Genomic DNA, 14,607 nt, shown 5'->3' with positions numbered 1-14,607 from the left:
AACCTCTTTGCTGTCCAGGCATGCTGTCTCTCCCACAGTGAGGAGTACATCTGTGCCCGCACATATTCCTGGGTTTGGTAGGCAGACCCACGTGTTTGTGTGGGTGACTGTGTCACCTTGTGTACATTTCCATGTGTGTGTGTTTTCTGTCTCATTGTGCAGCCTGCCCAGGAACTCCAACAGTGAATGGGAGGAGGGAGGCAGTCTCGTGTAGGAGTGTAGGAGACAGGCTGGGGAGGTGGAGGGAGTCCATGATCCTTGTCTGTCCAGAGGGGAGTGAGGTTAAGACTTGGGGATGGGGAAGAGAACTAGGATCTAATGCCTTGAAAAAGTGTCTCCCCTACTCATTGACCCTGGGGAATTCCTAGTGCCTATGCGAGACTCCCAGAAGGGAGAGCCCTTCCTCTCAAGTAGGCCCCAGGTGAGCCCTAGATGTGGCTTAGACTGGGATGGAATCCAGAGGTCCAGCTCTGCTTTGAACTGTGTTCTCACCAACTCAGGATCCTTGCTAGTAGTAAGGCCCCAGGGCGCTCATTAGCACCACGTTAGTCAGTGTTTTTGCTTCCTGCTTTAATTGATTCTCCTCTTTAGTGGAATCGTCCCCCCACCATTTGCCTATTTAAATCAGAGACTGAGTGAAGGTGGGGGGGAAGCACTTGCATTACAAGGTGCAGGAATGGGCTTTCTATTACTTTTACTCTCTGGGTCTTACTTTTCTCATCTCTAAAATGGAGACTACTACTCCCTGCCTGCCTATCTCCCAAGGGAAACAGGTCAAATGTTGACATGCATCAAGAATGATGTTCTTCAGCAGCAGTAATCTCGATCTAGATAGCTCCACACAGGACTTGGAAAGTACAAATAGCACTACTAGGAGCTCTCCTTTCGAAAGAGGGCTTGGCTTACAGCAGGAGACAAATGAGGCTGGGACGCCCCCTGATAAAGCGCTGGGTGCTTTGAAAGCGAGCTGAAGCCTGAGGGGAAGTCGTTGTCCGTGGTGCTGAAGAGCGGCGGGGGGCGGAGGTACCGCCGGGCCATCCTTGTGCCCAAAGTTCCTTCCCTGTGCAGGAAGGATTCCTGGGATGGACGTGAGGGTAGTCTTTGGCTCCCATCTTTCTGGGCCATCAGGCTGACAGAGGGGGAGTCTTTAAGTCATACCTCAGGGCATCCTGGGTACCCCCGATCACTTTTCTTCCCTACGACCCCGGACTCAAAAGCTAGGGAAGATTTTTGGAGGTAGGGGGAGAATTTGAGCCCCAAGCCGGCTCAGATCTACCCCCTGTGGTCTTCGAAGCCTGGCAGGGCTGTCTGGAAGTGCAGCGTGGTGTAAAAAGGCAGCAATCAGTGGCAGTCCTGTCCAAGCTGGAGGCAAAGAAAGGACTGGGGACAAGGAGGAGAGAGTTGGGATCTGGCTGGCCAAGGCCTGAACTCGAGTCCTTTTGGTCATAAATATCTTTCCCCAGTCTAGGGCGCCCTCGTGTGGTCTTAGAGCAGTCATGCTTGCGTAGCTGATTTTGAAAGGGGATGTCGCCGCCAAATCAAGTGCCAAAATGTGCATGGAGTTCGAACGTGACTTTTGTTTCATAAATGTAGGATTTTCAGCCAAAAAGACATGATCCCAGTCGGAGGAGTGGAACTATGTCTCTCCATAGGCTGTCCCGGCGATTTGAAGGCGTCAGTGGGTCCTGGAAGGATTTACTTTGGGTACAACCCGATAGAGATGAGTCCTGGAAAGGGTCAGGGCTGAGACTGAGGGGAGGGGAGTTTCTCCTTCATGCATGTGGCTGGCAATCAACATATGATGGTAGACTCTGTGAACCCACTGGAGCAAGACAAAGGGACACAAAACAGAAAGTTATGAGAGAAAGGGACTCGGAACTGCCTCTTCTTTGCCACCCCAATATGTGGTCCAGTTCCTCCTCCTTCTTCCAGCTCTCTCTCCCATTGGTCCAGGAAGTATGGAAGGGTGGGAAGTTGCCATGACAACCATGCGCTTTTTTTTTTTTTTTAACCCCTCCTCCCCCTTTGCTTCTCAGTGCCAAATTAGGAGGAGGTGTGCGACAGGCAAAGAGAAGAGAAGAAAGGCTGGAGAGAGGCAGTAAAGAATCAGGTTCATTACCGTCTCCCCCAGCTCCTTTTTTCAAAACCCGTGGGAGCCTCTCCTCCCCACCAGAAATTCAGAAAACATTCCGGGAGAAGGCTGTGAGAAGAGTCCTCCCATTCCTCCCCCTTCCCCCCCACCCCGCCCAGTCTAGGAACTTTGAGGACGGATGCTTCAGATGGTAGGCATAGGGTGAGTTTCCCTCCTGCGGCCCGGAGGAGACAGGAAGCAGAAGACTCTCGATGAGAGATTCTGGTCCTGCGGGTCCCGCCCTCCCGCGCCGTCCACGCAGGGCCCACTCGGGTGGGGGCGGAGACCTGACTGCCCCGGGCCTTGGGGGGAGGAGCTTGGTCAGTGCACTCTCAGCCGAACCATGAACCGATGCCCCCGCAGGTGCCGGAGCCCGTTGGGGCAGGCAGCGCGATCCCTCTACCAGCTAGTGACTGGGTCGCTGTCGCCAGGTATGAGGAAGGGAGGAAGGGGCTGGACCCTTCAAAACAAAGTGAGTGAAGTGGGGTAAGAGCCTTACAGAGGTGGGGAAGGGAAGGGCCCTTCATAGAGATGGAGGGAGCTGGATTCCCTCAATGGAAAGCGTTTAAAGGGCAAGATCCCTGACAGAGTGGAACTAAGGATAGAGTCTCTTATAGAGAAGGTGGGAGATAGGGGTCCTCAAAGAGGAAAAGATAGGGGGTATCATGGTACTTCACGATGGTGGAGGATGAGGCAGGACCTCTCACTGAGGGCAAAGGAGCGGGCCTCAAGCAGGTGGATGTAATGAACAAGGTCCCTCCAAGGGATAAAAGGAGGAAACTTGCAGCAGAGAAGGGAAAGGGCACAGCCCTTATTGAATTTCTTCATTTAATGGGATCTTAAAATGACTGGGGTCAGTGTCCAGAAGGAAAAAATCCCCAGTTGGGACTGGACCAACATGAACTCAGCTAGTGAGTTCGTGAACGATGGGATGAACAGACTTGTGTGACATAAGGATTGTACCGTTTTGTCTATCTCTGGGAGTCTGTATGAATGGGGTTATACATCACTGGGTTGTGATCACTGGGACTGTGCATGCTTGGGGTTGCATATCTCCGGGATTCTGTGACACTGAAATTGCATGTGCCTGGGGTTCTATGCTTTAGAGTTGGGTTGGGGATTCCTGAGTCACACTAAGTTAGTCGTGTAGCCTTCACAAGCTTGTACCTTGGTGTGGGGTGTGTGGGATTTATGACATGTGGAATGTGGATATCATTATCATGGCAGTGCTGAGATTTAAGCACACCTCCACTTGAATTTCCTTAACGCTGCCTGGGCAAGGCCCACAGAACCTTGCATCACCTCACCACCTGGCCTGGAGAAACCAAAACAGCCTCGCCCCAGGCATTCTGGGATCTGTAGTTCTCTTGCTCTCTCCGTGATATCCTTTTGAGCCCCTGGAGCATAGGCTGCCCTCTCTTTGCCACGTGTTCCCCAGAAGGTGGGGAGATGGGGCTGAGCCACAGTCATTCTTGGAAGTCTCTTGGGGAGCATGCATCCCTCAAGCCCCCTTCTTGGACCTGTCTCCAGTGACAGATGGCTGGAGCCCGGCAGGACCAGCTCTCAATCATAGCAGGCATGACTTCCAAGCCCCAAAATAGCCCCAAGGTCTAGGGAAGTCATTAATCACCTAGTGCAGCTGGGGGCTGCTGTGTCTTCTGGCCTTGCTGGGGATGGAGTGGGGCTGGGGGACTGAGAGAAGAGCTCTGCGGTCTTCACTGGCTGGGGTCTTCACTGGGGGATAATGGACAGGTGAAAGTGGGACAGTTACATAGGGTGGGTCCTATGTAGTATTATTCTAGGTTCCAAGGGTGAGAGATAGACAACTAAATGATAGGAGTACCTCTGCAGTGAGATGTGAGGGACTTAGGGAGGGCCCACCTAATGTTTCAAGATAGTGTTCCCTTGAGCCCTCACTCTGCCTAAAGCGCTTCCATTAAGACTTCACTCCCTTGGGTGAAGAGCTAAGTGACACCAGGATGCTTAGGGAGGACAGATCTGGACAAGTCTTTCATAGGGCCTGGGGACTTGAGAGGTTGCTGAGTGGGGAGAAGGGAGAGCCTGGGAAACAACTCACTGCTTCACTTCTTACAGACCCTCCCACCAGAGGCCTGTTAGGACCTTGAGTCCCTGTGAGGCTGGGTCAAGATCTCTGAAGGTTGAGGGTGGAAGTGAGAGAGAGAAGAGGGGGGTCCTGGGACAGGACAATTGGGTACAAGGTTGTCAGTCTGTGAATCAGCATCAGAGAGCCAGAAGATGTGGCTGTGCTGCCTCTTTCATTCCAGATAGTCTGGCTGGGCATTCAAGGCTCCATGGAATCTGAACCATTTTGGTCTTATCACTCATGGTTCTCCCATCACTAACTAAGCTACAGTTATCCAAGGTTCCTTGACTCCCCCCCACACACACTGGAAGGACAGACTGGTAGATCATTGGTCCTGCTTCAAGTCTTGATCCGTCATCTGTGTTATCTTGGGAAAATCACTTCCCTGAGCCTCAAATCTTTCATCTACAAAATAGATATACTACTACTCATTCTGACTATGTCTGCTATAAACACAGGAGTAATAGACCCTATCTTTCATGTTTACTAAGAGCCCCAAGTGAGACAATCTACATAAAGTATCCAGGACACAAAATGTGCTCACTAAATGTTGACCACTTTGTTAAGGTTGACTGTTGACATTTTAGCCATCTTTAAAAAAACATTTGTTTATTTTTGAGACAGAGTATAAGCAGGGGAGGGGTGGGCTGGGGACAGAGGATTGGAAGTGGGCTCTGCACTGACAGCAGCAAGCCCAATGTGGGGCTCAAACTTATGAGAGGTCATGACCTGAACTGAAGCCAGATGCTCAACCAACTAAGCCACCCAAGAACCCTGCCATCTTTTAAGAACCAGCTCAAAAAATAACCTCTCCAAGAGTTTCCTGGCCTTCCAGTTAGAGAGCCTTTACAGGTAAATGAGCTTTTGTTTGTTTTGTCATTAGGGAAATGCATTTTTATTTTATTTCATTTTATTTTATTTACAAATAGTTTATTGTCAAATTAGTTTCCACATAACACTCAGTGCTCATCCCCACAAGTGTCCTCCTCCATGCCCATCCCTCCTCCCCCCCACATCCATCAGTCCTCAGTTTTTGTCAGCATTCAAGAGTCTCTCATGGTTTGCCTCTCTCCCTTTCCCCCACCATTTCCCCCCTTCTTCTCCCCCATGGTCCTCCGTCAAGTTCCTCCTAATCCTCCTATACGTGCAAACATATGATATTTGTCCTTCTCTGCCTGACTTATTTCGCTCAGCATAACACCCTCAAGGTCCATCCATGTTGCTACACATGGCCAGATTTCATTGTTTCTCATTGCCATGTAGTATTCCATGGTATAGATAAACCACATCTTCTTGATCCATTCATCTGTTGATGGACACTTAGGCTCTTTCCATGTTTTAGCTATTGTGGAGAGTGCTGCTATGAACATTGGGGTACATGTGCTCCTATGCATCAGCATTTCTGTATCCCTTGGGTAAATTCCTAGCAGTGCTATTGCTGGGTCATAGGGGAGTTCTATTGTTAGTTTCCTGAGGAACCTCCACACTGTTTTCCAGAGGGGCTGTACCAGTTTGCATTCCCACCAACAGTGTAGGAGGGTGCCCGTTTCTCCAGATCCTCGTCAGCATCTACAGTTCTCTGATTTGCTCATTTTAGCCACTCTGACTGGCATGAGGTGGTATCTCAGTGTGGTTTTGATTTGTATTTTAGGGAAATGCATTTTAAAGTTCATTTTTGAGAGAGACAGAGACAGCCTGAGTGGGGAGGGGCAGAGAGAGGGATACACACACACACACACACACACACACACACACACACACACACACTAGTATGCGAGAGAATCCCAACCAGGCTCCGCGCAGTCAGCCTAGAGCCCCAATGCGGGGCTTGAACTCACCGTGAGATCATGACCTGAGCCGAAACCAAGAGTTGGATGCTTAACCAAATGAGTCACCCAGGTGCTCCTAAATGAGTTTTATAGCTCATTTCATGGCCTGCCTATAACAGTTCATACCACATAGTAGGCACGTAAATATTTTCTGAATGAATAGAAGCCTTATAGTTCTCTCAGTGGGCTGTCTCTCCCCACCTAGTAGAAGCCCCTGCTTAGTTCACCTTTGTTCCACAAGCGCCAGATGAGAGCCTGGCATTCAATTTATGTAAGTCCAATTTTAACCAACTGGGCCACCTAGGCGCCCTTATGTAAGTCCAATTTTTAAACTCTTTGCCCTTTAGGAGCTTGGGATTTAGTTGAAACAGGGCTGATCCAGAAAGATCTGGGTTCAAATATGCAACCTCTCATCTTAGCTAGGTGACCTTGAGCAAATCCCTTTATCTCAAATCCCTTTATTTCTAGGGCCTCCTTTACCTCATCAATGAAATGGGTACAATACTATCTATTCACTCTGCCTGCCTCCTGGAGTTGTTAGAGAAGCCATCAAGATAACAATGGTTGTGGAAATACCTTGTTAATTAACAGCTGTAGAAATGTCAGGGGCACAGGAGATGTCATGTTTTAATAATGGTAGCGAATGCTTCCTCAGTTACTCTGTGCCAGGAATTATTCTAACAGCTTTCCATGTATGTATTCATTTACTCCTCCCAGCAGCCATCTGAGGTGGGAAACAGAGGCACACAGAGGTTAATTTGCCCAGTTAATTGTAACTGACAAATCCAGGATTTGAACTCCGGGAATGTGGCTTGCTGGCCCACACTATTAGGTACCATGCTATGCTGTCTCCTTTTATTGTTCCCACTTAATAACATTACAGAATTAGGTGCTAAGTTTTGAGGACCCAACAGTGAGGTCACTAGAAATTCTGCTGAGGGCTGGAGGCCTGTTAGGTAAGGACTATAGAACAGAAAGGAGGGCATTCATAACAGGAGCAAAGGCACAGAAATAGCACCTAGTTTGATGTGTTTGGGGGACAGTGAGGAGGCCAAAATGGCTGGGGAAAAAAAAGGATCTGTTGATGAAGGTAGAGGGAATTAAATGCCAGGTGTGGAATTGAGACAGTAATACGGAGAGATTTGTTGGCTTCATCTGTTTATCTGTAATTTCTAGGGTGTGAGAAACCAAAAGCAGTCCCTTAATTGACTTCTTCCTGGAGGACGGGGTGGAGGGACAGAGGCCCAAGCCTGCCTGTGGCATGCTCTTCTGCCCATCCTTTCTATACCTTCCCAGGATGTCGTGGGGTGGGGGGTAGGGGGTGGGGAAGGGTAAGACACGGAGTGAGGTGGATGCCTGCGCCCCCAGTGGTGGCCATGTGGAACTGCAGAGCAGTGATCCTCGAATGAAGCGGTAGGGGCACTGACCGGGTGACTCCCACACCACAGTTGGGCTGAGCCACACTCATCCCAGAGCTGGACAAAGGAAAGGCCTCCCTCTGGGGTCAGTCCCCCTAAACAAGGCCTCCTGACTGGGCAAGTTGTCTAAGAAGGGAGCCAGTGTAGTGTGATGGTTTAGAGCCCAGGCTCAGGGTCTAACTGGGTCTCAGGCTCAGGGTCAAAACTGACACTCTGGTACTTAACTGATCTTGGTGATTTTCTTAACCACCTTTTGCCTTAGTTTCACTACCTGTAATGTGGGGATAATGGTACTTCCTTCATCGGTTTGCTGTGAAAATTAATGTCTGGGGGGCCACCTGGCTGGCTCAGTCAGTAGAGCATGTGACTCTTGATCTCTGGGTTGTAGGTTCGAACCCCGCATTGGGTTAGACGTTACTTAAAACATAAAATCTTTAAAAATGTGATCATGTCTGTAAGCACCTAGCATATTATCTAGCACACAGTGAGTGCTCCATCAAAGGTACCTGCTAGGACAGTGGTTCTTGGCTTCGGGTTCACTGGCTCAGCAGGCCTCTCCCCACCCCTACACACATGCACACCCACACCCACACCCAGACACACAGCCACCACTACCACCGCCACTGCCAGCAGCAGCCACAGGGAGGAGCTGGAAAGATGGGGGCGGAGCTCCAGGAATGCTCTAGGGGGTGAGAGTGGGTGGCACCTTGGAGGACTCAGATTTCCCTCCTCCTCTCTCTTCTCCATCAGCTCTGCAACAGTTGAAAAGCAGGCAAGGCTTTGGCAGATCCTGGGTGAGAGAGAGGGAGGAGCTCAGTCTCTCCTCTCCCAAGGAACTTGAATCTGTGGCTCCCAACGGCAGCCACAATGAGTCTCCTCCCCAGAGGGTCATGATAAGGCTAAACAGCCTTTTTCCTGCTCCTGGCTATTGGACCCAATCCTCCCTCCCTTAGGCCTCAGTTTCCCTGTCTGTGGGCTGTGGAAAGAGAGTGCTTCCCGCCTCACCGTCTCCATGACAACCGCAATCGATGTTGGTGGTGTCCTCCTGACTGGAGAGGTCACTGCCTTCTCCCGGCTTATATTCTATTCTCGTACAGCTCCATGCAGATACAATTATACAATCACTGTAGACCCATACTCCTAATTATAGGGCACCTCTATACTACCAGTCTTCAGACCGCTATCCCACAGCCCTGCTAAAACCCATTATACCCCATGCCCCCTACACACTCAGAGAAGCTCCAGCACACTCACACACACATACTATGGACACCTAGTCACTTACCCATATACACAAGACACACACCTAATAGACATACATAATCATGTGTAAACCACACACAGAGATGCACATAAGAGGAGAAACACATATTCTCTATACAGTCAGACACAGGAATACACACAAGGAAATGCCCAGACACTTATAATATATTCTGACCCACATATCTATTCCTTATACATGTGTGGCTCATAGTTTTTCACACACACACACACACACACACACACACACACAGCCCTCTCCCAAGCACAGCTCCTCCCTCTACTCCCTCCCTTTGGCAAAGAGTAGCCACAAGGTGTCTGGGGGAAGCTGTCCTCAGGGACAGAGGCAGGTCACTACCTTCCTCCTCTGGCCTGGCCTGTTTTGGCCCATATCCTGCACGCAGAAGGCTCCTGAGACGATGCCGGTCTGTCCTGTCGGCTGAAGTGGCCCTGTGAAGAGGAAGAGCCTGTGACTTGGAGGCGTGTGGGGCAGAGGCGGGGTGAGGGGGCGGAGAAGGAGGAGATCCTGGGAGGGAGAGGGGGAGGGAGGCTGCAGGCAGTCCTCTTACTCGCTGGGGAGCCTGAGGGGGAGGTGGTGTGAGGAGGGCTGCCAGTGTGTCTGACCCTCGGCTGGTGGGGGCCATGCCCCAGGCCCACCATGAACCTGGAAGGGCTGGAGATGGTTGCTGTGCTCGTGGTCCTCGCTCTGTTTGTCAAGGTCCTGGAGCAGTTTGGCCTGTTCGAGCCTGTCTCCTTGGAAGGTAACCCAGGCGTCCGGGCACGTCTGGGCTGCTGGCCGGAGCAGCAGCCGTCCGCAGTGCTGGGGAGGGGGTTACTCTGATTTTATGACTGGGGCAGGGGTGAGCCTGTTGGTGATGGGACAGGGCGTCTAGGGGAGGTGAGGAGGTCTGCTTGGGGGACAGGACATCTGAGAGGGGTAAAAAGGGAAATACAAAGAGTGGGTCTGGGGGAGGAGTGTCTGAGGGAGGTGAGGAGGGAATCTGGGGATTGGGTGTCTGAGGGAGGTAAAGAGAGGGGCCCAGGAGCCAGGGTGTTTGAGGGGAGGTGATGAGGGGCACAGCATGGGAGGACCAGGGTATGGAGGTGAGGGGAACCCATGGGGAGCATGAGGAGAGGTCTAGAGACAGGCAGGGCTATCTAGAGGAAGGAGGTTCCAGGGATCCCGAGAAAACACCAGACTTCAGGGGTGTCCCTTTCAAAATGGCTCTGAAGATGTGCACGACTCTCCACACCTCTATCCTTGCAGGTGTAGGTTACAGAGTGTAGTTATGTGGACTCTGTGTGAGAGATACAGGGGGTGTGACTGTGTGTCCATCTACGTGAAAAAGGACAAAGTGTGTGACTGTATGAGCCTTTGTGTGTGACAGGGACGTGATTTAATGTGTAGAGGGACAGGGGGTGTGGCTTTGTGAGCCAGTGGATATGACTGTGCCTGAGGGGGACTGGTGTGTGGCTGGGCCTCTTTGGGTACTGGCTTGTGTGTGTGGCTGTTCCCAGAATTCCCTGAGGAAATACTAGCTCCATACTCAGGGCTTGGGATGGGGGTGGGTTCTGGAGGGGCAGGAGTGGGAAACTGGGAATGAGACATTTATAATCAGCTCTGGGGGCGCCTGGGTGGGTCAGTCAGTTAGGCGGCTGACTTCGGCTCAGGTCATGATCTCACAGTTCATGGGTTCGAGCCCTGCGTCGGGCTGTGTGCTGACAGCTAGCGCAGAGCCTGGAGCCTGTTTCAGATTCTGTATTTCCCTCTTTCTCTGACCCTCCCCAGTTCATGCTCTCTCTCTCTCTCTCTCTCTCTCAGAAATAAATAAAATATAAAAAAAATTATAATCAGCTCTGGCAGGAGTGTGAGGGGTGGAACAGATCAGGGACCTCGCTTCCCAAGCCCCCTTGCCACTTCCAGCGTCTCTCAGGATCTCCAGGGCCTAGGCATTGGGAGTGAGAAATCAGTCCTCCACTCCACCCCGAAGCCTAGTGGGGAGAGTGATATTGGAGGCAGAGGGGGAGCAGGTTCTGCCTTCCCCACAGAGGTGTGGCCTCTCTCTCCTTCACACCAAGAACTGTGCAGCTCCGTAGCTCGGCTGTTCCCTGGCTCCACAAGAGACAGGAAAGTAGGCAAGACTCATGATAGGAGGGCTGTGGAGTAGGCAGCAGGGAGAACTGCAAAGTTGTGAAGGGAGCTGGAAACCAGGAAGGGCCTGCTCTAGGGTTCTGTAAGAGCAGGAAAGCCCTCTGTCCTCTGCCGTACTTATTGGAGTGGGGTGGGGAGCAGGGCTTCCTCCTAGGTGAACTGGGGTTCATCCAATCCTGAGAAGATGAAGTCAGTTTGGCTCTGACTTGCCATCCCCTTAAGGTGTCTTGTAGGCTCAAGGCAGAGGAGAATGATTCCAACGAGCAGGGAGAGGACCAGGGAAGGGGGTAAATGTGTGAATAGCTTGAGGTTGGGAGAGGCGGGGATGGGGGTGGTGCTGTCCCCCTCCCCCCCTTCCCAGTCCAGCTGCGACTGACTACACCACCGGAGGCCCCAGGCACAATCCGGCTTCGGGAAACCAAAGTCCGAGCTAATGGAGCCCTGGGCTGGGGGCCAGGCCGCCATCGATCCCCCACTCGGCCCACGGTCTCCCTCCTACCTCTCCATAGCTCTGCGGAGGGAGGAGGAGAAAGGACTTATTGGAGGGGAAGGCACGGACTTGAAGCAGTTACCTACTGGGAGCAGGGCCTTTTCCTGAAGGGTAGAGCCTGGCCTGGGGGGAGGCGGGGCCTGCGTGCGAGGTGGGGTGCCCTAGGAACCTGCAACCCAAGGAAACTGGGCCCCTCCAGGAATGAACTGAGGCCAGCTGCAGCGTGCTAGGTCCCTGTGAGCACTGACCCTGGAGTCTGGAGGTGGGTGCAGCTGGGACACAGGCACCAGACTGAGGGGTCTCTCCCCAGGGTGCGTGCAGTTAGAGTTGTAGGACAGGGGTGTAAATCAGGGGAAGTGAGGGGGACTGTGGGCAGCGGCTCTGGATAGCCCCACATTACACCAAAATACTCATCTTGAGGGTCTGTGACTGCTTCAAAGTTTGCTATCATGTCACCTTCAAAGAGAAAGCCATATGAAAGGACTGGGAGGGGACATGCTTTTAGGGTGGAGGAGTTAGCTGATGAGGAACTCTGTTCCCCTGGCAGGGAAATTCTAAGTGCCCTGGAAGGAGGGGTTATAGGAAGGAAAGCGGGTTCTATTGGTGAGGTGCAGTCTTATGTATCTGGGGGGCCCTGGGTACCTAAGTCACCATATATGATTGTGTGTCCTGGTGACCTTGATATGTGTCATAAAGTTATAGGGTCACAGTGTGTTGTAGTGTCCTTAACGCACCGTGTCATGCCGTCCCATGTACTCTTCTACGGTTTGTTCATGCTGCATGGAAGGTGGCCAGAGTGGGTCCTCATATGTGTGTGTCATGCTTTTCCTAGGCCACATCTGTTTATGTTTGTATTCAGGAGTACTGTGTCAGAGTGTGTGTGTGTGTGTGTGTGCGCGCGCGCACGCGCGCGCATGTGTGCGTGTGTTGGGGCCTGCTTAATCAGGCCATTGTGGGGGGTGTCTGGCTGGCTCAGTCGAAAAAGTGTGTGACTCTTGATCTCGGGGTTGTGAGTTCAAGCCCCATATTGGGCATAGAGATTACTTAAATCCATAAAACTTTAAAAAATTAGGCCATTGCTTTTGAGCATGTTACTGGGTGTCAAGCTGTCGCTGTATGGCATCCATCACTGTAATTTATCATTCCATGTGTCACCATACAGGTTTGTCACTGTGTGAGAGAGAGACAGAGACAGGTGTTCCTACTCAGGCAGTCCTTGGGTTGGACATCCCCCTCAGAAGTCCAGCTATAGCACTGGAGCCAAGGGCACTGGGTCAGCAGGCACCAAGGCCAATGCCATCTCCCTTCGGGGGCCTCACGGTCCCGGCTGCGTCCCATTATACAAGGCGCCCGAGGGGACTTTATATGCCTGTGAAACGCACTGGGCTTCCCGAACCCTGCCCCGGCTACTCTCACCGGTCTCCTCCTCCTCTCCTCTCCCAACACCCCCTTCCCCCGGTTGACTTGTGATGGTGGGGAGGGCAGCGGAGGGACAGTGGGGGTTAATGTGCCTTCCTGGGGTCTTCTCTCTTCCCAGGCCACCCTCCAGGGCCCACTAAAAAAGCGCTGAAGCAGCGGTTCCTCAAGCTGCTGCCTTGCTGCGGGCCCCAAGCCCTGCCCTCAGTCAGTGAAAGCAAGTGCCTCTCCTGTGCTTCCTGGGCGGGGTGTGTGTGTGTCGGGGAGTGACCTGTGTGACAGGAGCGGACCTGCTTGTGTGTGTGTGTGTGTGTGTGTGTGTGTGTGTGTGTGCGCATGACCAATGTGGCTTGGGGGGTGGGGGTGGGCGCGGGTTGGCCCGAGTGTGACGAGGGTGTAGCTATAGAGCCCAAAGCAAGGAGAATGTGCGACCCGGCCAGTTTTGGGGAGCGGGGCCCAAGTGTCTGTGGGCTTCCCGGGTCAGCAAAAGGAGTGAGCCCCGGGTGTTTGGGCGTGGCCAGTGTGGCAGGGCTGAGGCCTCAGACTGTGTGGGTGTGGCCAATGTGACCACGCAAGACCAAACTGCTGCGAGGTCTGTCCTGGCTTAGCTAGGATAGTGTCTGCAGCCCCACCCTGGGCATGTTTTTGGCCTCCAGATGCATGTTGCCCTCGCTCTGGCTGGATGAATGTAGGTGCCGAGGATGGAGCCCGCCTTCCTCCAGGTGCCAGGATACTTGGGTTTTCTAGTCCCAGCCTGGTCCCCAGTTGAGTGGCCTTGCTTTCTCTCCAGGCCCGTTTCCTCAGCAGGGCCTTGCCTGCCTCAAGGGATCATACTGAATTTTGCAAGCCACAGAGGCCGTCTTTGTAGTTACAATTTGAGAGTATCATTGTGCTTGATTCCCCTGGGTCCCACATAGGGATAGCTTCGGGAAAAGGACAGGCGTGAGTCCCACAGCAGGTGTGCGCAGCGTCTGTTTCCTGTGCGTTTGTGCTTGTTGGTTAAGTGTGCCACTGCTGGGGCGTGTGCATCGTAACAGGCAGGTCTGTGAGATTTGCTGTGGCGTGGGAGGGGCGAGGTGTGTGTCTGTAGTTGGCCGGGTCTTCCACTTTCTTGGTGACAGTTCGCTCCCTTCAGCATTAGCAGTCCCAGCCTCCCTCCGCCCCCACAGACCCCGCCCGCTGGACCCAGGTGACCTGATTGTCCTGATGGGGGCGGGGGGCCGGTGCCTTCGAGATCGTGGGGTGGGGGCACTTGCCTGGGGACTGGATGTTGGGAGCTGGGGCAGGACTGATATGGGGCCAGGGATGGATGAGGCCTTGACTAAGGTTTACGAGGAGCAGGATAGGGGTGGGGTCTGGATGGGCTTGGCTGGGGCTGGGCGTGGCATGGCTGGAGCATGGCTGGGAGAGGCGGGGCTTGGCTGGAGAAAAGGATCTGGGAAGGGCAAGTTTGGGGCTTCTGGGATCTGAGTGGGTCAGGGAAGGTCTGGAGCCCAGACCCTCAGACGTTTCCTCTTGAACCCTTTTTTCTACTCTTCCCTTTCTGGAACGAAGATGGGGCTGGGGGGCTTTCTCCTTCAACCAGGGATCAAGGGCCCAGGGCAGCGATGAGCCGGACCCCTGGCGGTGGGGCCAGGCCTGCCCATGGGCCCGGCCAACTGATAGACTTGGAAGCTCACCAGCATCATCTCTCCTTGCCTTGATGTCCTCGGACCGGGGTCCAAGGGAACTGGCAGACTGGTCTCTGTCGTTGGAGATGGGGAGGATGGTTTTGAAGCGGGGTCGTGGAGGCTGGGCCTGAGGCGCG

The 14,607-nt window shown here is 52.8% G+C and overlaps 1 protein-coding gene across 7 annotated transcripts in view; it reads left to right on the top strand.

The window, feature by feature from the left end:
* KCNIP2 (potassium voltage-gated channel interacting protein 2) overlaps positions 1-14,607 on the top strand; it is a 19,798-nt gene that overhangs the window by 1,821 nt on the left and 3,370 nt on the right. For 5 of the 7 annotated variants that reach the window (XM_077748413.1, XM_077748415.1, XM_077748412.1 and 2 more), the window contains exons 2-3: positions 12,922-13,017; positions 13,936-13,989. The exons of the other annotated variants lie outside the window; for them this stretch is intronic. In XM_077748413.1, coding sequence (XP_077604539.1) covers positions 12,922-13,017; positions 13,936-13,989 — 150 coding nt within the window. The remainder of the gene's footprint in view (positions 1-12,921; positions 13,018-13,935; positions 13,990-14,607) is intronic. 7 annotated transcript variants of the gene reach the window in all.

This window comes from Crocuta crocuta, unplaced genomic scaffold (assembly GCF_008692635.1).
Source record: "Crocuta crocuta isolate KB4526 unplaced genomic scaffold, BGI_CrCroc_1.0 scaffold619, whole genome shotgun sequence".
Classification (NCBI taxonomy): Eukaryota; Metazoa; Chordata; class Mammalia; order Carnivora; family Hyaenidae; genus Crocuta; species Crocuta crocuta.
Note: the sequence above shows the minus strand (reverse complement) of the source record. Positions and strands in the feature narration are given on the sequence as shown.